Source organism: Salvelinus namaycush, chromosome 34 (assembly GCF_016432855.1).
Source record: "Salvelinus namaycush isolate Seneca chromosome 34, SaNama_1.0, whole genome shotgun sequence".
NCBI classification, from domain to species: domain Eukaryota; kingdom Metazoa; phylum Chordata; class Actinopteri; order Salmoniformes; family Salmonidae; genus Salvelinus; species Salvelinus namaycush.
Window position 1 is genome coordinate 41,613,500 of NC_052340.1, and position 24,646 is coordinate 41,638,145.

Genomic DNA, 24,646 nt, shown 5'->3' on the forward strand with positions numbered 1-24,646 from the left:
ATGATTCTGGCGTCCTGGCCCATCCCAGGGGACGAACACGGGGTTCGGGGGTTCCCCATCCTGCTCATACTGGTGGGCAGTTGGTTCCTCAGAGCAAGCTCCTTCAACACACACACATTCCACATGTTAGTGGAGCACATACACATTCCAACAGTTAGTGGAGCACATCACATTCCACATGTTAGTGGAACACATACACATTCCACATGTTAGTGGAACACATACACATTCCACATGTTAGTGGAACACATACACATTCCACATGTTAGTGGAACAACATACACATTCCACATGTTAGTGGAGAACATACACATTCCACATGTTAGTGGAGCACAATACACATTCCACATGTTAGTGGAACACATACACATTCCACATGTTAGTGGAACTACACATCATGTTATGAGCATACACATTCCACATGTTAGTGGAGCACATACACATTCCACATGTTAGTGGAGCACATACACATTCCACATGTTAGTGGAGCACATACACATTCCACATGTAGTGGAGCACATACACATTCCTGAGTGATCTGAGTTGGGATTCAGGTTAGTTTATATAGACATGGATCTGAGTTGGGATTCAGGTTAGTTTATATAGACATGGATCTCAGTTGGGATTCAGGTTAGTTTATATAGATGGATCTGAGTTGGGATTCAGGTTAGTTTATATAGACGGATCTGAGTTGGGATTCAGGTTAGTTTATATAGACATGGATCTGAGTTGGGATTCAGGTTAGGTTATATAGACATGGATCTGAGTTGGGATTCAGGTTAGTTTATATAGACATGGATCTGAGTTGGGATTCAGGTTAGGTTATATAGACATGGATCTGAGTTGGGATTCAGGTTAGTTTTTATAGACATGGATCTGAGTTGGGATTCAGGTTAGTTTATATAGACATGGATCTGAGTTGGGATTCAGGTTAGTTTATATAGACACGGATCTGAGTTGGGATTCAGGTTAGTTTATATAGACATGGATTGAGTGGATTCAGGTTAGTGTTATATATAGACATGGATCTGAGTTGGGATTCAGGTTAGTTTATATAGACATGGATCTGAGTTGGGATTCAGGTTGTTTATATAGACATGGATCGTAGTTGGGATTCAGGTTAGTTTATATAGACATGGATCGAGTTGGGATTCAGGTTAGTTTATATAGCATGAGATCTGAGTTGGGATTCAGGTTAGTTTATATAGACATGGATCTGAGTTGGGATTCAGGTGTAGTTTATAGACATGGATCTGAGTTGGGATTCAGTTAGTTTATATAGACATGATCTGAGTTGGATTCAGGTTAGGTTATAGACATGAATCTGAGTTGGGATTCAGGTTAGTTTATATAGACATGGATCTGAGTTGGGATTCAGGTTAGTTTATATAGATGGATCTGAGTTGGGATTCAGGTTAGTTTATATAGACGGATCTGAGTTGGGATTCAGGTTAGGTTATATAGACATTGATCTGAGTTGGGATTCAGGTTAGTTTATATAGACACGGATCTGAGTTGGGATTCAGGTTAGTTTATATAGACGGATCTGAGTTGGGATTCAGGTTAGGTTATATAGACATGGATCTGAGTTGGGATTCAGGTTAGTTTATATAGATGGATCTGAGTTGGGATTCAGGTTAGTTTATATAGACATGGATCTGAGTTGGGATTCAGGTTAGTTTTATAAGACATGGATCTGAGTTGGGATTCAGGTAGGTTATATAGAACTGGATCTGAGTGGGATTAGGTTAGTTTATATAGACATGGATCTGAGTTGGGATTCAGGTTAGTTTATATAGACATGGATCTGAGTTGGGATTCAGGTTAGTTTATATAGACATGGATCTGAGTTGGGATTAGGTTAGTTTATATAGACATGGATCTGAGTTGGGATTCAGGTAGTTTATATAGACAGGATCTGAGTTGGGATTCAGGTTAGTTTATATAGACATTGATCTGAGGTTGGGATTCAGGTTAGTTATAGACATGATCTGAGTTGGATTCAGGTTAGTTTTATAGACATGGATCTGAGTTGGGATTAGGTTAGTTTATAAGATGGATCTGAGTTGGGATTCAGGTTAGTTTATATAGACGGATCTGAGTTGGGATTCAGGTTAGGTTATATAGACATTGATCTGAGTTGGGATTCAGGTTAGTTTATATAGACATGGATCTGAGTTGGGATTCAGGTTAGTTTATATAGACGGATCTGAGTTGGGATTCAGGTTAGGTTATATAGACATGGATCTGAGTTGGGATTCAGGTTAGTTTATATAGACATGGATCTGAGTTGGGATTCAGGTTAGTTTATATAGACATGGATCTGAGTTGGGATTCAGGTTAGTTTATATAGACATGGATCTGAGTTGGGATTCAGGTTAGTTTATATAGACATGGATCTGAGTTGGGATTCAGGTTAGTTTATATAGACATGGATCTGAGTTGGGATTCAGGTTAGTTTATATAGACATGGATCTGAGTTGGGATTCAGGTTAGTTTATATAGATGGATCTGAGTGGGGATTCAGGTTAGTTTATATAGACATGGATCTGAGGATTAGGTGGTTATAGTAGACATGGATCTGAGTTGGGATTCAGGTTAGGTTATATAGACATGGATCTGAGTTGGGATTCAGGTTAGTTTATATAGACATGGATCTGAGTTGGGATTCAGGTTAGTGTTATATAGACATGGATCTGAGTTGGATTCAGGTTAGTTATTACATGGATCTGAGTTGGGATTCAGGTTAGTTATATAGACATGGATCTGAGTTGGGATTCAGGTTGTTTATATAGCATGGATCTGAGTTGGGATTAGGTAGTTTATATAGCATGGATCTGAGTTGGGATTCAGGTTAGTTTATATAAACGGATCTGAGTTGGGATTCAGGTTAGTTATATAGACATGGATCTGAGTTGGGATTCAGGTTAGTTTATATAGACACGGATCTGAGTTGGGATTCAGGTTAGTTTATATAGACTGGATCTGAGTTGGGATTCAGTTAGTTTATATAGACATGGATCTGAGTTGGGATTCAGGTAGTTTATATAGACATGGATCTGAGTTGGGATTCAGGTTAGTTTATATAGACATGGATCTGAGTTGGGATTCAGGTTAGTTTATATAGACATGGATCTGGTTGGGATTCAGGTTAGTTTATATAGACATGGATCTGAGTTGGGATTCAGGTTAGTTTATATAGAAATGGATCTGAGTTGGGATTCAGGTTAGTTATATAGACATGGATCTGATGTTGGGATTCAGGTTAGTTATATAGATGGATCTGAGTGGGGATTCAGGTTAGTTTATATAGACATGGATCTGAGTTGGGATTCAGGTTAGGTTATATAGACATGATCTGAGTTGGGATTCAGGTTAGTTTTATTAGACATGATCTGAGTTGGGATTCAGGTTAGTTTAATAGACATGGATCTGAGTTGGGATTCAGGTTAGTTTATATAGACAGGATCTGAGTGGGATTCAGTTAGTTATATAGACATGGATCTGAGTTGGGATTCAGGTTAGGTTATATAGACATTGATCTCAGTTGGGATTCAGGTTAGTTTATATAGATGGATCTGAGTTGGGATTCAGGTTAGTTTATATAGACATGGATCTGAGTTGGGATTCAGGTTAGGTTATATAGACATGGATCTGAGTTGGGATTCAGGTTAGGTTATATAGACATGGATTGAGTTGGGATCTAGGTTAGTTTATATAGACATGGATCTGAGTTGGGATTCAGGTTAGTTTATATAGAACATGGATCTGAGTTGGGATTCAGGTTAGTTTATATAGACATGGATCTGAGTTGGGATTCAGGTTAGTTTATATAGACATGGATCTGAGTTGGGATTCAGGTTAGTTTATATAGACATGGATCTGAGTTGGGATTCAGGTTAGTTTATATAGACATTGATCTGAGTTGGGATTCAGGTTAGTGTCTATAGACATGAATCTGAGTTGGGATTCAGGTTAGTTTATATAGACATGGATCTGAGTTGGGATTCAGGTTAGTTTATATAGATGGATCTGAGTTGGGATTCAGGTTAGTTTATATAGACGGATCTGAGTTGGGATTCAGGTTAGGTTATATAGACATTGATCTGAGTTGGGATTCAGGTTAGTTTATATAGACAGGATCTGAGTTGGGATTCAGGTTAGTTTATATAGACGAGATCTGAGTTGGGATTCAGGTTGGTTATATAGACATGATGATCTGAGTTGGGATTCCGGTTAGTTTATATAGACAGGATCTGAGATGGGATTCAGGTTAGTTATTAGACTGGATCTGATTGGGATTCAGGTTAGTTTATATAAGACATGGATCTGAGTTGGGATTCAGGTTAGTTTATATTAGACATGGATCTGAGTTGGGATTCAGGTTAGTTTATATAGACATGGATCTGAGTGTGGATTCAGGTTAGTTTATATAGTAACATGGATCTGAGTTGGGATTCAGGTAGTTTATAATAGAGGATCTGAGTGGGATTCCGGTTAGTTTATATAGACATGGATCTGAGTTGGGATTCAGGTTAGGTTATATAGACATGGATCTGAGGGGATTCAGGTTAGTTTATATAGACATGGATTGAGTTGGGATTCAGGTTAGTTTATATAGACATGGATCTGAGTTGGGATTCAGGTTAGTTTATATAGATGGATCTGAGTTGGGATTCAGAGTAGTTATGAATAGGATCTGAGTGTGGATTCAGGTTAGTTATATAGACATGGATCTGAGTTGGATTCAGGTTAGTTTATATAGACATGGATCTGAGTGGGATTCAGAGTTAGTTTATATAGACATGGATCTGAGTTGGGATTCAGGTTAGTTATATAGACATGGATCTGAGTTGGGATTCGTAGTTATATAGACAGGATTGAGTGGGATTCAGGTTAGTTTATATAGACATGGATCTGAGTTGGGATTCAGGTTAGTTTAATAGACATGGATCTGAGTTGGATTCAGGTTAGTTTATATGACATGGATCTGAGTTGGGATTCAGGTTAGTTTATATAGACATGGATCTGAGTTGGATTCAGGTTAGTTTTTATAGGCATGGATCTGAGTAGTTGGGATTCAGGTTAGTTTATATAGACATGGATCTGAGTTGGGATTCAGGTTAGTTTATATAGACATGGATCTGAGGTGGGATTCAGGTTAGGTTTATAGACATGATCTGAGTTGGGATTCAGGTAGTTTATATAGACATGGATCTGAGTTGGGATTCAGGTTAGTTATTTAGATGGATCTGAGTTGGGATTCAGGTTAGTTATATAGACATGGATCTGAGTTGGGATTCAGGTTAGGTTATATAGACATGATCTGAGTTGGGATTCAGGTTAGTTTATATAGACAGGATCTGAGTTGGGATTCAGGTTAGTTTATATAGACGGATCTGAGTGGTCAGGTAGTTTATATAGACATGGATCTGAGTTGGGATTCAGGTTAGTTTATATAGACATGGATCTGAGTTGGGATTCAGGTTAGTTTATAAGACATGGATCTGAGTTGGGATTCAGGTTAGTTTTATAGACATGGATCTGAGTTGGGATTCAGGTTAGTTTATATAGACATGGATCTGAGTTGGGATTCAGGTTAGTTTATATAGACATGGATCTGAGTTTGGGATTCAGGTTAGTTTATTAGACATGGATCTGAGTTGGGATTCAGGTTAGTTTATATAGCATGGATCTTGAGTGGGGATTCAGGTTAGTTTATATAGACATGGATCTGAGTTGGGATTCAGGTTAGTTTATATAGATGGATCTGAGTGGGGATTCAGGTTAGGTATATAGACATTGATCTCAGTTGGGATTCAGGTTAGTTATATAGATGGATCTGAGTTGGGATTCAGGTTAGTTATAGACATGGACTGAGTTGGGATTCAGGTTAGGTTATATAGACATGGATCTGAGTTGGGATTCAGGTTAGTTTTTATATAGACATGGATCTGAGTTGGGTTCAGTTAGTTTATATAGACATGGATCTGAGTTGGGATTCAGGTTAGTTTATATAGACATGGATCTGAGTTGGGATTCAGGTTAGTTTATATAGATGGATCTGAGTGGGGATTCAGGTTAGTTTATATAGACATGGATCTGAGTTGGGATTCAGGTTAGTTTATATAGACATGGATCTGAGTTGGGATTCAGGTTAGGTTATATAGACATTGATCTCAGTTGGGATTCAGGTTAGTTTATATAGATGGATCTGAGTTGGGATTCAGGTTAGTTATATAGACAGGATCTGAAGTTGGGATTCAGGTTAGTTTATATAGACATGGATCTGAGTTGAGATTCAGGTTAGTTTTATATAGACATGGATCTGAGTTGGATATTCAGGTTAGTTTATATAGACATGATCTGAGTTGGGATTCAGGTTAGTTTATATAGACATGGATCTGAGTTGGGATTCAGGTTAGTTTATAGACATGGATCTGAGTTGGGATTCAGGTTAGTTTATATAGATGGATCTGAGTTGGGATTCAGGTTAGTTTTATAGACATGGATCTGAGTTGGGATCTCGGTTAGTTTATATAGACATGGATCTGAGTTGGGATTCAGGTTAGGTTTATAAGTACATGGATATTGGAGTGGGATTCAGGTAGTTTATATTAGACATGGATCTGAGTTGGGTGATTCAGGTTAGTTTTATAACCATGAAGTCTCGCTTATGTCATTTAACACACACCACTGCCGTTGTTTGTTGCTGAGAGGCGACTAGTATAAACAACCTGAATCCCAACTCAGATCCATGTCCTTATAACCTTGAAACCAACTCATCACGCTGATATAAATAACTGTCCCAACTCAGATCCATGTCTATATAGACTAACCTGAATCCAACTCAGAACATGGTCTATATAAACTAACCTGAATCCCAACTCAGATCCATGTCTATATAAACTAACCTGAATCCCAACTCAGATCCAGTCTATATAAACTAACCTGAATCCCAACTCAGATCCATGTCTCATATAAAACTAACCTGAATCCAAAACTCAGATCCATGTCTATATAAACTAACCTGAAATACAACATCAGATCCGATGTCTATATAATAACATCTGAGATCCCACTCAGATCCATGGTCTATATAAACTAACCTGAATTCAACTCCTGATCCATGTCTATATAAACTAACCTGAATCCCAACTCAGATCCATGTCTATATAAACTAACCTGAATCCAACTCAGATCCATCTATATAAACTAACCTGAATCCCAACTAGATCAATGTCTATATAACTAACCTGAATCCCAACTCAGATCCATGTCTATATAAACTAACCTGAATCCCAACTCAGATCCAGCTCTATATAAACTAACCTGAATCCCAACTCAGATCCTGTCTATTATAAACTAACCTGAATCCCAACTCAGATCCATGTCTATATAAATAACCTGAATCCCAACTCAGATCCATGTCATAAAACTAACCTGAATCCAACTCAGATCCATGTCTATATAAACTAACCTGAATCCCAACTCAGCATCCATGTCTATAATAACCTAACCTGAATCCCAACTCGCTCCAAGCATATAAAACTAACTGATCCAATCAGACCTCTATATAAACTAACCTGAATCCCAACCCAGATCAATGTCTATATACCTAACCTGAATCCCAACTCAGATCCATGTCTATATAATAACCTGAATCCCAACTCAGATCCATGTCTATATAAACTACCTGAATCCCACTCAGATCCATCTATATAAACTAACCTGAATCCCAACGCAGATCCATGTCTATATAAACACCTGATCCCAACTCAGATCCATGTCTATAATAAACAACCTGAATCCCAACTCAGATCCATGTCTATATAAACTACCTGAATCCCAACTCAGATCCATGTCTATAAACCTAACCTGAATCCCAACTCAGATCCATGTCTATATAAACTAACCTGAATCCCAACTCAGATCCATGTCTATATAAACTAACCTGAATCCCAACTCAGATCCATGTCTATATAACCTAACCTGAATCCCAACTCAGATCCTTCTATATAAACTAACCTGAATCCCAACTCAGATCCATGTCTATATAAACTAACCTGAATCCCAACTCAGATCAATGTCTATATACACTAACCTGAATCCCAAATCAGATCCGTCTATATAACTAACCTGAATCCCAACTCAGATCATCTATATAAAACTAACCTGAATCCCAAACTCAGATCATGTCTATATACTAACCTGAATCCCAACTCAGATTCATGTCTATAGACACTAACCTGAATCCCAACTCAGATCATGTCTATAAAAACTAACCTGAATCCCAACTCAGATCCATGTCTATATAAACTAACCTGAATCCCAACTCGATCCATGTCTATATAAAACTAACCTGAATCCCAACTCAAGATCCATGTCTATATAAACTAACCTGATCCAATCAGACCATATATATGTAAAACTGAATCCCAACTCGATACCAGTCTATATAAACTAACCTGAATCCCAACTCAGATCCATGTCTATATAAACTAACCTGAATCCCAACTCGATCATGTCTATATAAATAACCTGAATCCCAACTCAGATCCATGTCTATATAACCTAACCTGAATCCCAACTCAGATCCATGTCTATATAACCTAACCTGAATCCCAACTCAGATCCATGTCTATATAAACTAACCTGAATCCCAACTCAGATCCATCTATATAAACTACCTGAATCCCAACTCAGATCCATGTCTATAAAACTAACCTGAATCCCAACTCAGATCGTGTCTAATAATAAACTAACCTGAATCCCAACTCAGATCCTGGTCCTATATAAACTAACCTGAATTCCCAACTCAGATCATGTCTATATAACTAACCTGAATCCAACTCAGATCCATGTCATATAACTAAATCTGAATCCCAACTCAGATCCAGTCTATATAAACTAATCCTGGAATCCCCACTCAGATCCACTATATATAAAACCTAAACCTGTTGATGAAATCCCAACTCAGATCCAGTCTATATAAACTAACCTGAATCCCAACTCAGATCCATGTCTATATAAACTAACTCGAATCCCAACTCAGATCCATGTCTATATAAAACTAACCTGACTCCAACTCAGATCCATGTCTATATAAACTAACCTGAATCCCACTCAGATCCCTGTCTAATATAAAAACTAACCTGAATCCACAACTCAGATCCATGTCTATATAAACTAACCTGATACCCAACTCAGATCCATGTCTATATAACTAACCTGAATCCCAACTCAGATCGTCTATATAACTAACACACGAATCCCAACTCAGATCCATGTCTATATAAACTACCTGAATCCCAACTCAGATCATGTCTATATAAACTAACCTGAATCCCAACTCAGATCTCGTCTATATAAACTAACCTGAATCCCAACTCAGATCCATCTATATAAAACTAACCTGAATCCCAACTCAGATCCATGTCTATATAACTAACCTGAATCCCAACTCAGATCGTCTATAAACTAACCTGAATCCCAACTCAGATCACATGTCTATATAACCTAACTGAATCCCAACTCAGATCCATGTCTATATAACTAACCTGAATCCCAACTCCGATCCATTCTATACTAACTAACTGAATCCCAACTCAGATCCAAGTCTATATAAACTAACCTGAATCCAACTCAGACATGATCTATATAAACTAACCTGAATCCCAACTCAGATCATGTCTATATAAACTAACCTGAATCCCAACTCAGATCCATGTCTATATAAAAAAAAAAAAAACCTTTTTTTTAAAAAAAAACCTGAATCCCACTCAGATCCATTCTAATAAAACTAAACCTGAATCCCAACTCAGATCCATGTCTATATAAACTAAACCTGAACTCCCACCTCAGATCCAGTCTATATAAACTGAACCGAATCCCAACTTAGATCCATGCTAATAACTAACCTGAATCCCAACTCAGATCCAGTCTATATAAACTAACCTGAATCCAACTCAGATCCATGTCTATATAAACTAACCTGAATCCAACTCAGATCCAAACCGTCTATATAAACTAACCTGAATCCCAAATCAGATCATGTCTATATAACCTAAACCTGAACCCAACTCAGATCATGTCTATAATACCTAACCTGAATCCCAACTACAGATCCATGTTATATAAACTAACCTGAATCCCCACTCAGATCCTATCTAATATAAACTAACCTGAAATCCCAACTCCAGATCCATGTCTATATAAAACTAAACTGAATCCCAACGTCAGATCCATCTATATAAACTAACCTGAATCCCAACTCAGATCACCATGTCATATATAAACTAACCTGAATCCAACTCAGATCCATGTCTATTAAAATAACCGAATCCCAACTCAGATCCATGTCTTATATAAACTAACCTGAATCCCAACTCAGATCCAGTCTATATAAACTAACCTGAATCCCAATCAGATCCATGTCTATATAACCTAACCTGAATCCCAACCCAGATCCGTCTATATAAACTAACCTGAATCCCAACTCAGATCCGTTGTCTAATAAACTAACCTGAATCCCAACCAGATCAATGTCTATATAACCTAACCTGAATCCAACTCCGATCCGTCTATATAAACTAACCTGCATCCCAACTCAGATCCATCTATATAAACTAACCTGAATCCAACTCAGATCATGTCATATAAACTAACCTGAATCCCAACCAGATCATGTCTATAGGACACTAACCTGAATCCCAACTAAGATCAATGTCCTATATAAACTATACCTGAATACCACCAACTACAGATCCATGTCTATATAAACTAACCTGAATCCCAACTCAGATCCATGTCTATATAAACTAACCTGAATACCAATCAAGATCCATGTCTACTAAACCCTAACCTGAATCCCAACTCAGATCCATGTCTATATAACTACCTGAATCCAACTCAGATCCATGTCTATATAAACTAAGAACTGAATCCCCACTCAGATCCATCTATATAAACTAAAGACTGAATCCCAACTCAGTCCATGTCTATATAAACTAACCTGAATCCAACTCAGATCCATGCTATATAAACTACCTGATCCCAACTCAGATCCATGTCATATAAACTACCTGATCCAACTCAGACACCATGTCTATATAAACTAACCTGAATCCAAACTCAGATCCATGTCTATATAAATAACCTGAATCCCAACTCAGATCCATGTCTATATAAACTAACGAATCCCAAACTCAGGATTCCATGTGCTATATAACCTAACCTGAATCCAACTCAGATCTCTATAAACACCTAATCCCAACTCAGATCCATGTCATATATAAACTAACCTGAATCCCAACTCAGTCCAATGTCTATATATACTAACTGAATCCAACTCAGATCCGTTCTAGTAAAACTAACCTGAATCCCATCAGATCCATTCGTTATAAAACTAAACTGAATCCCAACTCAGATCCAGTCTATATAAAATAACGCATGATCCCAACCAGATTCATGTTCTATAAATCTAACCTGAATCACCCAACTCAGATCATGTCATCATAAACTAACACTAACCACATGAATCCCAACTCAGATCCATGTCTATATAAACTAACCTTGAATCCCACTCAGATCCATGTCTTCTATAAAATAACCTGAATCCCAACTCAGATCCATGTCTATATAAACTAAACCTGAATCCCAAACTGATGAATATATAAACTTAACTGATCCCAACTCAGATCCTTCTATATAAACTAACACTGAAATCCCAACTCAGATCCAATGTCTATATAACCTAACCTGAATCCAACTCAGATCCAGTCTATATAAACTAAACTGAATACCCAACTAGATCCATGTCATATAAAACTAACCTGAACCCAACTCAGATCCATTCTTATGTGATGTGAATAACTACCTGAATCCCACTCAGATCATCGCAATCCCACCATGTCTATTATAAACTACTCGAACTGAATCCCAAACTCAGATCCGTCTATATAAAGAACTAACAGCTGTAACTCCCAACTCAGATCCGTTCTATATAAAACTAAACCTGAATCCCAACAGATCAATGTCTTATAACCTAACCTGAATCCCAACTCAGATCCCGTCTATATAAACTAACCTGAATCCAACTCAGATCCATCTATATAAACTAACCTGAATCCCAACCAGATCATTCTATATAAACATACTGAATCCCAACTCAGATTCATGTCATAGACACTAACCTGAATCCAACTCAGATCAATGTCTATATAAACTAACCTGAATCCAACTCAGATCCATGTCTATATAAAACTAACCTGAATCCCAACTCAGATCCATGTCTATATAAACACCTGAATCCCAAGAATCAGATCATGTCTATATAAACCAAACCTGAATCCCAACTCAGATCCATGTCTATATAAACTAACCTGAATTCCCAATCTCAGATCCATGTCTATATAAAGCTAACCTGAATCCACTCAGTCCCATGCTCTATGATAATCCTAACTGAATCCCACTCAGCCATGTCCTATTTGTAAATCTAACCTGAATCCCATATCGATCCATGTCTATTAAACTACCGACTTAGTCCATCTTAAACTACGAACCCAACTCAGATACCACTTGTCTCTATATAAACGAATAACCGGAATCCCAACTACAGATCCATGTCTATATAAAACTAACCTGGAATCCCAACTCAGGATCCCATGTCTATAATAACTAACCCTGAATCCCAACTCAGATCCATGTCTATATAACTAACCTGAATACCCAAGTCTGTTAATACAGGACTAGTAAAGGTCTGTTAATACAGGACTAGTAAAGGTCTGTTAATACAGGACTAGTAAAGGTCTGTTAATACAGGACTAGTAAAGGTCTGTTAATACAGGACTAGTAAAGGCCTGTTAATACAGGACTAGTAAAGGTCTGTTAATACAGGACTAGTAAAGGTCTGTTAATATAGGACTAGTAAAGGCCTGTTAATACAGGACTAGTAAAGGTCTGTTAATACAGGACTAGTAAAGGTCTGTTAATACAGGACTAGTAAAGGTCTGTTAATACAGGACTAGTAAAGGCCCAGTGTTACAGACGTCTATATAGGTCTGTTAATACAGGACTAGTAAAGGTCTGTTAATACAGGACTAGTAAAGGCCCAGTGTTACAGACGTCTATATAGGTCTGTTAATACAGGACGAGGAAAGGTCTGTTAATACAGGACTAGTAAAGGTCTGTTAATACAGGACTAGTAAAGGCCTGTTAATACAGGACTAGTAAAGGTCTGTTAATACAGGACTAGTAAAGGTCTGGTAATACAGGACTAGTAAAGGCCCAGTGTTACAGACCGGCTATATAGGTCTGTTAATACAGGACGAGGAAAGGGTCTGTTAAATAAGGACTAGTAAAAGGTCTGTTAATACAGGACTAGTAAAGGCCTGTAATACAGGACTAGTAAAGGTCTGTTAATACAGGACTAGTAAAGGTCTGCTAATACAGGAATAGTAAAGGCCCAGTGTTACAGAACGTCCTATAAGTAGGTCTCGTTAATACAGGAAGAGGAAAGGTCTGTTAATAACAGGACTAGTAAAGGTCTGTTGAATACAAGGACTAGTAAGGTCTGTTAATACAAGGGACTAGTAAAGGTCTGTTAATACAGGACTATAGTAAGGCCTACAGTGTTACAGACGTCCTATATAGGTCTGTTAATATACAGGACTAAGTAAAGGTCTGGTTAATACAGGAGCTAGTAAAGGCCCAGTGTTACAGACGTCTATATAGGTCTGTTAATACAGGACTAGTAAAGGCCTGTTAATACAGGACTAGTAAAGGTCTGTTAATACAGGACTAGTAAAGGTCTGTTAATACAGGACTAGTAAAGGCCCAGTGTTACAGACGTCTATATAGGTCTGTTAATACAGGACTAGTAAAGGTCTGTTAATACAGGACTAGTAAAGGTCTGTTAATACAGGACTAGTAAAGGCCCAGTGTTACAGACGTCTATATAGGTCTGTTAATACAGGACTAGTAAAGGTCTGTTAATACAGGACTAGTAAAGGCCCAGTGTTACAGACTGCTGTACAGGTCTGTTAATACAGGACTAGTAAAGGTCTGTTAATACAGAACTAGTAAAGGCCCAGTGTTACAGACGTCTATATAGGTCTGTTAATACAGGACTAGTAAAGGTCTGTTAATACAGGACTAGTAAAGGCCCAGTGTTACAGACGTCTGTACAGGTCTGTTAATACAGGACTAGTAAAGGTCCAGTGCACTATTTCTGTGAACTAAATATATTTGAGTTTTTACAAGCATTTGTAACTTGAGTCTGATACATATCTGTACAAAACAGTTCATCTAATAGTACTTCATCTGAAAAATACTTGCTTGATATTAAGTTTTCTAGTTTCTTGAAATACTTTTTTAAATGCAACTGATTTGTGTGTGAAAACTGTTTTGTTCTTTCTGGATTCCACTAGAATGACATCACAGAGAAAGGGGCAGGGTTTTGTTCTTTCTGGATTCCATTAGAGATGACATCACAGATAAAGGGGCAGGGTTTTGTTCTTTCTGGATTCCACTAGAATGACATCACAGAGAAAGGGGCAGGGTTTTGTTCTTTCTGGATTCCACTAGAATGACATCACAGAGAAAGGGGCAGAGTTTTGTTCTTTCTGGATTCCACTAGAATGACATCACAGAGAAAGGGGCAGGGTTTTGTTCTTTCTGGATTCCATTAGAATGACATCACAGAGAAAGGGGCAGGGTTTTGTTCTTTCTGGATTCCATTAGAATGACATCACAGAGAAAGGGGCAGGGTTTTGTTCTTTCTGGATTCCATTAGAATGACATCACAGAGAAAGGGGCAGGGTTTTGTTCTTTCTGGATTCCATTAGAATGTCATCACAGAGAAAGGGGCAGGGTTTTGTTCTTTCTGGATTCCATTAGAATGACATCACAGAGAAAGGGGCAGGGTTTTGTTCTTTCTGGATTCCACTAGAATGACATCACAGAGAAAGGGGCAGGGTTTTGTTCTTTCTGGATTCCACTCGAAAGGGGCAGGGCAACAACTCTTACCATTCCAACAGAAACAAATGTGTTGAACAAATCTAAATATATTTTATATTTGAGATTCTTCAAAGTAGCCACCCTTTGCCTTGATGACAGCTTTGCACACTCTTGGCATTCTCTCAACCAGCTTCATGAGGTAGTCACCTGGAATGCATTTCAATTAACAGGTGAGCCTTGTTAAAAGTTCCTTTGTGGAATTTATTTCCTTAATGCATTTGAGCCAATCAGTTGTGTTGTGAGAAGGTAGGGGTGGTATACAGAAGATAGCCCTATTTGGTAAAAGACCAAGTCCATATTTTTGCAAGAACAGCTCAAATAAGCAAAGAGAAACGACAGTCCATCATTACTTTAAGACATGAAGGTCAGTCAAAACGGAACATTTTAAGAAAACTTTGAAACTTTCTTCAAGTGCAGTTGCAAAAACCATCAAGCGCTATGATGAAACTGGCTCTCATGAGGACCGCCACAGGAAAGGAAGAGTTACCTCTGCTGACAGGCTGATCATTAGGCTATGTGCAGGCTGATCATTAGGCAGTGGGCAGGCTGATCATTAGGCTGATCATCAGGCTGATCATTAGGCTGTGGGCAGGCTGATCATTAGGCTGTGGGCAGGCTGACCATTAGGCTGATCATCAGGCTGATCATTAGGCTGTGGGCAGGCTGATCATTAGGCTGTGGGCAGGCTGACCATTAGGCTGATCATCAGGCTGATCATTAGGCTGTGGGCAGGCTGATCATTAGGCTGTGGGCAGGCTGACCATTAGGCTGATCATCAGGCTGATCAGTAGGCTGTGGGCAGGCTGATCATTAGGCTGTGGGCAGGCTGATCATTAGGCTGATCATCAGGCTGATCATTAGGCTGTGGGCAGGCTGATCATTAGGCTGTGGGCAGGCTGATCATTAGGCTGTGGGCAGGCTGATCAGTAGGCTGTGGGCAGGCTGATCATTAGGCTGTGGGCAGGCTGATCATTAGGCTGATCATCAGGCTGATCATTAGGCTGTGGGCAGGCTGATCATTAGGCTGTGGGCAGGCTGATCATTAGGCTTATCATCAGGCTGATCATTAGGCTGTGGGCAGGCTGATCATTAGGCTGTGGGCAGGCTGAGCATTAGGCTGTGGGCAGGCTGATCATTAGGCTGATCATCAGGCTGATCATTAGGCTGTGGACAGGTTGCTGATCCAGAGAGGCTGACAGCTTGGTAAAACTGTGTTCTATTTTCTGTGTGACAGTCTGGAAGTCAACGCTAGGAATGTTTTGATTTGTCCTTTTCATAATTTAGGAAGGAAAGCTGTGAAAATGGACTTGAGTAAACTGTCAAACATATTTCACATGGGCTAACCTTAAAAGAGGAATACAATGTTGTGAATGAGGAATAAAATGTTGTGAATGTTTTTGAAAGATATTAACCAGTGCTAGGGCAGTCCCTACTACAGTCTGGGTATGAAAGATACGAGGGTGGAATATTACAGGTTAGCAGCAACGTGGCATAGCAAAATAATGAATCACTCCTGCCCTCATCAGAAAACTCTCTCACCCATTAGGAAATAACATGAGTGCAACTAGGGCTGTAGATTCACAGGTGTGCAAGATAATACGTTAACAATGACAGTAGTACTGGCCACACCTTATCTTTCATACCCAGACTACTGTACGGTAAATCAAATCAAATCAAATTTTATTTGTCACATACACATGGTTAGCAGATGTTAATGCGAGTGTAGCGAAATGCTTGTGCTTCTAGTTCCGACAATGCAGTAATAACCAACAAGTAATCTAACCTAACAATTCCACAACTACTACCTTATACACACAAGTGTAAAGGGATAAAGAATATGTACATAAAGATATATGAATGAGTGATGGTACAGAACTGCATAGGCAAGATGCAGTAGATGGTATAGAGTACAGTCTATACATATGAGATGAGTCATGTAGGGTATGTAAACATTATATTAAGTGGCATTGTTTAAAGTGGCTAGTGATACATTTTTACATAATTTCCATCAATTCCCATTATTAAAGTGGCTGGAGTTGAGTCAGTATGTTGGCAGCGGCCACTAAATGTTAGAGGTGGCTGTTTAACGGTCTGATGGCCTTGAGATAGAAGCTGTTTTTCAGTCTCTCGGTCCCTGCTTTGATGCACCTGTACTGACCTCGCCTTCTGGATGATAGCGGGGTGAACAGGCAGTGGCTCGGGTGGTTGTTGTCCTTGATGATCTTTATGGCCTTCCTGTGACATCAGGTGGTGTAGATGCCCTGGAGGGCAGGTAGTTTGCCCCCGGTGATGCGTTGTGCAGAGGTGATACAGCCCGACAGGATGCTCTCGATTGTGCATCTGTAGAAGTTTGTGAGTGCTTTTGGTGACAAGCCAAATTTCTTCAGCCTCCTGAGGTTGAAGAGGCGCTGCTGCGCCTTCTTCACAACGCTGTCTGTGTGGGTGGACCAACTCAGTTTGTCCGTGATGTGTACACCGAGGAACTTAAAACTTTCGACCTTCTCCACTACTGTCCCGTCGATGTGGATAGGGGGGTGCCCCCTCTGCTGTTTCCTGAAGTCCACAATCATCTCCTTTGTTTTGTTGACGTTGAGTGTGAGGTTATTTTCCTGACACCACACTCCGAGGGCCCTCACCTCCTCCCTGTAGGCTGTCTCGTCATTGTTGGTAATCAAGCCTACCACTGTAGTGTCGTCCGCAAACTTGATGATTGAGTTGGAGGCGTGCATGGCCACGCAGTCGTGGGTGAACAGGGAGTACAGGAGAGGGCTCAGAACGCACCCTTGTGGGGCCCCGGTGTTGAGGATCAGCGGGGTGGAGATGTTGTTACCTACCCTCACCACCTGGGGGCGGCCCGTCAGGAAGTCCAGGACCCAGTTGCACAGGGCGGGGTCGAGACCCAGGGTCTCGAGCTTGATGACGAGTTTGGAGGGTACTATGGTGTTAAATGCTGAGCTGTAGTCGATGAACAGCATTCTCACATAGTTATTCCTCTTGTCCAGATGGGTTAGGGCAGTGTGCAGTGTGGTTGCGATTGCGTCGTCTGTGGACCTATTGGGTCGGTAAGCAAATTGGAGTGGGTCTAGGGTGTCAGGTAGGGTGGAGGTGATATGGTCCTTGACTAGTCTCTCAAAGCACTTCATGATGACGGAAGTGAGTGCTACGGGGCGGTAGTCGTTTAGCTCAGTTACCTTAGCTTTCTTGGGAACAGGAACAATGGTGGCCCTCTTGAAGCATGTGGGAACAGCAGACTGGGATAAGGATTGATTGAATATGTCCTTAAACACACCAGCCAGCTGGTCTGCGGATGCTCTGAGGACGCGGCTGGGAATACCGTCTGGGCCTGCAGCCTTGCGAGGGTTAACACGTTTAAATGTTTTACTCACCTCGGCTGCAGTGAAGGAGAGCCCGCAGGTTTTGGTAGCGGGCCGTGTCAGTGGCACTGTATTGTCCTCAAAGCGAGCAAAAAAGTTATTTAGTCTGTCTGGGAGCAAGACATCCTGGTCCGCGACGGGGCTGGTTTTCTTTTTGTAATCCGTGATTGACTGTAGACCCTGCCACATACCTCTTGTGTCTGAGCTGTTGAATTGCGACTCTACTTTGTCTCTATACTGGGACTTAGCTTGTTTGATTGCCTTGCGGAGGGAATAGCTACACTGTTTGTATTCGGTCATGTTTCCGGTCACCTTGCCCTGGTTAAAAGCAGTGGTTCGCGCTTTCAGTTTCATGCGAATGCTGCCATCAATCCACGGTTTCTGGTTTGGGAATGTTTTAATCGTTGCTGTGGGTACGACATCGTCAATGCACTTTCTAATGAACTCGCTCACCGAATCAGCGTATTCGTCAATGTTGTTGTTGGACGCAATGCGGAACATATCCCAATCCACGTGATCGAAGAAGTCTTGAAGCTTGGAATTAGATTGGTTGGACCAGCGTTGAACAGACCTGAGCGCGGGAGCTTGCTGTTTTAGTTTCTGTTTGTAGGCTGGAAGCAACAAAATGGAGTCGTGGTCAGCTTTTCCGAAAGGAGGGCGGGGGAGGGCCTTATATGCGTCGCGGAAGTTAGTATAACAATGATCCAAGGTTTTACCAGCCCTGGTAGCACAATCGATATGCTGATAGAATTTAGGGAGTTTTGTTTTCAGATTAGCCTTGTTAAAATCCCCAGCTACGATGAATGCAGCCTCAGGGTGTGTGGTTTCCAGTTTACAAAGAGTCAGATAAAGTTCGTTCAGGGCCATCGATGTGTCTGCTTGGGGGGGAATATATACGGCTGTGATTATAATCGAAGAGAATTCCCTTGGTAGATAATGCGGTCGACATTTGATTGTGAGGAATTCTAAATCAGGTGAACAGAATGACTTGAGTTCCTGTTGTCACGATCTATCACAAGGATGACGCTGGAGAGACGAAGCAGGTACGGGGAGTAACATTTAATAAATAACGGACATGGAACGAGACATAAACAGCTTAGCAAACAGAAAAACAATCAATGCAGAAGCAGGGAACAGAGCTGGGGAACTGACACATATAGGGGAGGAAATGAACAGGTGATAAGAGAGTCCAGGTGAGTCCAATAACGCTGATGCGCGTGACAAGGAAAGGCAGGTGTACGTGATGGATGGCAGGAGTGAGTGATGCAAGGCATTCTGGCGCCCTCAAGCGCCAGGGGGAGGGAAAGAGCGGGAGCAGACGTGACAGTACCCCCCCACTAGGGGCGCCACCCGGCGTCCCACCTGGGCAACCCGGCCGAGACATGGGCGCTGGGCAAGCCGGTTGAGGCGTGGAAGCCCGACGAACCGGCTGGAGCGTGAGAGCCTGGCGAGCCGGCTGAGGCATGGGAGCCTGACGATCCGGCTGAGTCCAGACGCCTGTCGATCCCGCTGAGGAAACCCGATGATCCGGTGGATTGTGACGTGGGATGGGAAGCCACCGAGCCAACCGAGGCAATGAAACCTCTCGAGCCAGCCAGGGTATGAAAGCTCGACGGGCTGGCTTAGGCACCCCCGGTTCCATCGGCGGCAGAATCCACCCCCGACGTCACCGACAAAACAAACAACAAACAAACAAAAAAAACTCCTGGACAGGCTGGGCAGACAAGAACTGACGATCCAGCTGAGGCCCGACGTGGGATGGGCGCCATCCGAGCCAACCGGGGCAAGGAAACCTCTCGAGCCTGCTAGGGCGTGGAAGCCCGACGAGCAGGCTAGGCACCCCCGGTTCCATCGGTGGTGACCCAGAGCCGATGCCACTATACCAACCAGAACGCCAGTACTCCCCGATGCTTCGTGTGATGGCTTCTGCATTCTGTCACGATCTATCACAAGGATGACGCTGGAGAGACGAAGCAGGTACGGGGAGTAACATTTAATAAATAACGGACATGGAACGAGACATAAACAGCTTAGCAAACAGAAAAACAATCAATGCAGAAGCAGGGAACAGAGCTGGGGAACTGACACATATAGGGGAGGAAATGAACAGGTGATAAGAGAGTCCAGGTGAGTCCAATAACGCTGATGCGCGTGACAAGGAAAGGCAGGTGTACGTGATGGATGGCAGGAGTGAGTGATGCAAGGCATTCTGGCGCCCTCAAGCGCCAGGGGGAGGGAAAGAGCGGGAGCAGACGTGACACCTGTATGTTGTTATGATCACACCACGTCTCGTTAATCATAAGGCATACACCCCCGCCCCTCTTCTTACCAGAAAGATGTTTGTTTCTGTCGGCGCGATGCGTGAAGAAACCAGCTGGCTGCACCGACTCCGTTAGCGTCTCTCGAGTGAGCCGTTTCCGTGAAGCAAAGAACGTTACAATCTCTGATGTCTCTCTGGAATGTTACCCTTGCTCGGATTTCATCAACCTTATTGTCAAGAGACTGGACATTGGCGAGTAGTATGCTAGGGAGTGGAGCGCGATGTGCCCGTCTCCGAAGCCTGACCAGGAGACCGCTTCGTTTGCCCCTTTTACGGCGTCGTTGTTTAGGGTCGCCGGCTGGGATCAGATCCATTGTATTGGGTGGAAGGCAAAACACAGGATCCGCTTCGGGAGAGTCATATTCCTGGTTGTAACGATGGTGAGTTGACGTTGCTCTTATATTCAGTAGTTCCTCCCGACTGTATGTAATGAAACCTAAGATTACCTGGGGTACCAATGTAAGGAATAACACATAGAAAAACTAAATACTGCATATTTTCCTAGGAACGCGAAGCGAGGCGGCCATCTCGGTCGGCGCCGGAAGTAGAAAAGGGACTACCCTAGCGCTGGTTAACAATGACAGTAGTACTGGACCAGATCAAAGAAGTGGAACTGACTTAGGGTCATAAGAAACTCAGGAAACTGCCATAGATTCATGTAAAAATCAAATATGAGCATGTAATGAAATAATTCATTTCTGTGAAGAAAATGTTTTAATGATGGACACGTCCACGTTCTACTTTTAACGCAATTAAAATCTGTCAAACCGTTGTATAGTCCAGGACAATGACGAGAGGGAACCACTTCATGTTGTATATAAATTGATTTGAAAATAGAGAACAATGCTGTACAAATTAAATGAGAGACAATTCAATCATAAGAAAAAACCTGTTGTGACATGACCGTAACCGGGCGCCCTTTCAGACACAGCCCATAAATGATCCTGCATAACTAGGTATTGTCCTACTTGTGATATGCAGTACTGGAGAAAAGAGCAAGAAGGCATTTGGCTGTCCAACATGCTGAATTATAGCAGGTGATGATCCACGAAGGAAAGTGAGAAGGTAGACCAAACACATACACATCTCTTGGACTGTAAATGACTGACTCTGCAGAGGACTGTAGAGTACTGTAGCCTCACAGGTCCACTACTTATACAGCATTAGATCAGTTTATAACCCTGTCACAGAGGCCTGGAGGTCGGGAGGTTCCACTTCATCCCCCTTGTCCTGCTAGTACCTCACCATCACCCCTGTCCTGTGAATACCCCACCACCACCCCTGTCCTGCTAGTACCAGTACCTCATCCTCACCCCTGTCCTGCTAGTACCAGTACCTCACCATCACCCCTCTCCTGCTAGTACCAGTACCTCATCCTCACCCCTCTCCTGCTAGTACCAGTACCCCACCACCACCCCTGTCCTGCTAGTACCAGTACCTCATCCTCACCCCTGTCCTGCTAGTACCAGTACCTCACCATCACCCCTGACCTGCTACTACCAGTACCTCACCATCACTCCTGTCCTGCTAGTACCTCACCATCACCCCTGTCCTGCTAGTACCAGTATCTCACCACCACCCCTGTCCTGCTACTACCATTACCGCACCACCACCCCTGTCCTCCTAGTACCAGTACCTCACCACCACCCCTGCCCTGCTAGTACCAGTACCTCACCATCACCCCTGACCTGCTACTACCAGTACCTCACCATCACTCCTGTCCTACTAGTACCAGTACCTCACCATCACTCCTGTCCTGCTAGTACTAGTACCTCACCATCACCCCTGTCCTGCTAGTACCAGTACCTCACCACCACCCCTGTCCTGCTACTACCAGTACCTCACCATCACTCCTGTCCTGCTAGTACCAGTACCTCACCATCACCCCTGTCCTGCTAGTACCTCACCATCACCCCTGTCCTGCTACTACCAGTACCTCACCATCACCCCTGGCCTGCTACTACCAGTACCTCACCATCACTCCTGTCCTGCTAGTACCAGTACCTCACCATCACCCCTGTCCTGCCAGTACCCTTACCTCACCATCACCCCTGTCCTGCTAGTACCATTACCTCACCATCACTCCTGTCCTGCTAGTACCAGTACCTCACCATCACCCCTGTCCTGCTAGTACCAGTACCTCACCATCACTCCTGTCCTGCTAGAACCAGTACCTCACCATCACCACTGTCCTGCTAGTACCAGTACCTCACCATCACTCCTGTCCTGCTAGTACCATTACCTCACCATCACTCCTGTCCTGCTAGTACCAGTACCTCACCATCACCCCTGTCCTGCTAGTACCATTACCTCACCATCACTCCTGTCCTGCTAGAACCAGTACCTCACCATCACCCCTGTCCTGCTAGTACCATTACCTCACCATCACTCCTGTCCTGCTAGTACCAGTACCTCACCATAACCTATGTCCTGCTAGTACCTCACAATCACCCCTGTCCTGCTAGTACCATTACCTCACCATCACTCCTGTCCTGCTAGTACCAGTACCTCACCATCACCCCTGTCCTGCTAGTACCAGTACCTCACCATCACCCCTGTCCTGCTAGTACCATTACCTCACCATCACTCCTGTCCTGCTAGAACCAGTACCTCACCATCACCCCTGTCCTGCTAGTACCATTACCTCACCATCACTCCTGTCCTGCTAGTACCAGTACCTCACCATAACCTATGTCCTGCTAGTACCTCACAATCACCCCTGTCCTGCTAGTACCATTACCTCACCATCACTCCTGTCCTGCTAGTACCAGTACCTCACCATCACCCCTGTCCTGCTAGTACCAGTACCTCACCATCACCCCTGTCCTGCTAGTACCAGTACCTCACCATCACCCCTGTCCTGCTAGTACCAGTACCTCACCATCACCCCTGTCCTGCTAGTACCATTATCTTCTCCCTGTCCTGCTAGTACCAGTATCTCCCCCTGACCTGCTAGTACCAGTATCTCCCCCCTGACCTGCTAGAACCAGTATCTCACCCCTGACCTGCTAGAACCAGTATCTCCCCCTGTCCTGCTAGTACCAGTATCTCCCCCTGACCTGCTAGTACCAGTATCTCCCCCCTGACCTGCTAGTACCAGTATCTCACCCCTGACCTGCTAGAACCAGTATCTCCCCCTGACCTGCTAGTACCAGTATCTCCCCCTGACCTGCTAGAACCAGTATCTCCCCCCTGACCTGCTAGAACCAGTATCTCCCCCCTGACCTGCTAGAACCAGTATCTCCCCCTGACCTGCTAGTACCAGTACCTCACCATCACCCCTGTCCTGCTAGTACCATTATCTTCTCCCTGACCTGCTAGTACCAGTATCTCCCCCTGACCTGCTAGAACCAGTATCTCACCCCTGACCTGCTAGAACCAGTATCTCACCCCTGACCTGCTAGTACCAGTATCTCCCTCCTGACCTGCTAGTACCAGTACCTCACCATCACCCCTGTCCTGCTAGTACCAGTATCTCCCCCTGTCCTGCTAGAACCAGTATCTCCCCCTGACCTGCTAGAACCAGTATCTCACCCCTGACCTGCTAGAACCAGTATCTCACCCCTGACCTGCTAGAACCAGTATCTCCCCCTGACCTGCTAGAACCAGTATCTCCCCCTGACCTGCTAGTACCAGTATCTCACCCCTGACCTGCTAGAACCAGTATCTCCCCCTGACCTGCTAGAACCAGTATCTCCCCCTGACCTGCTAGTACCAGTATCTCCCCCTGACCTGCTAGAACCAGTATCTCCCCCTGACCTGCTAGTACCAGTATCTCCCCCTGACCTGCTAGTACCAGTATCTCCCCCCTGACCTGCTAGAACCAGTACCTCCCCCCTGACCTGCTAGAACCAGTACCTCCCCCCTGACCTGCTAGTACCAGTATCTCCCCCCTGCCCTGCTAGAACCAGTATCTCCCCCCTGCCTTGCTAGA

The 24,646-nt window shown here is 42.6% G+C and overlaps 1 protein-coding gene across 1 annotated transcript; it reads left to right on the forward strand.

The window, feature by feature from the left end:
* Positions 1-24,525, forward strand: LOC120028543 (extensin-like). Its single transcript, XM_038973732.1, has 6 exons — positions 1-72; positions 22,108-22,446; positions 22,550-22,774; positions 23,807-23,893; positions 24,145-24,237; positions 24,343-24,525. The coding sequence occupies exons 1-6, from the start codon at positions 1-3 to the stop codon at positions 24,523-24,525; spliced, it is 999 nt and encodes a 332-aa protein (XP_038829660.1).
* Positions 24,526-24,646: the final 121 nt, after the last annotated feature.

Coding starts and splice junctions, on each gene's coding strand:
- LOC120028543 (XM_038973732.1), top strand. CDS start 1: ATGATTCTGGCGTCCTGGCCCATCCCAGGGGACGAACACGGGGTTCGG. Junction 73..22,107: donor TCCCCATCCTGCTCATACTG/GTGGGCAGTTGG, acceptor CTCTCCTGCTAG/TACCAGTACCCCACCACCAC. Junction 23,894..24,144: donor CCCCTGACCTGCTAGAACCA/GTATCTCCCCCC, acceptor CTGACCTGCTAG/TACCAGTACCTCACCATCAC.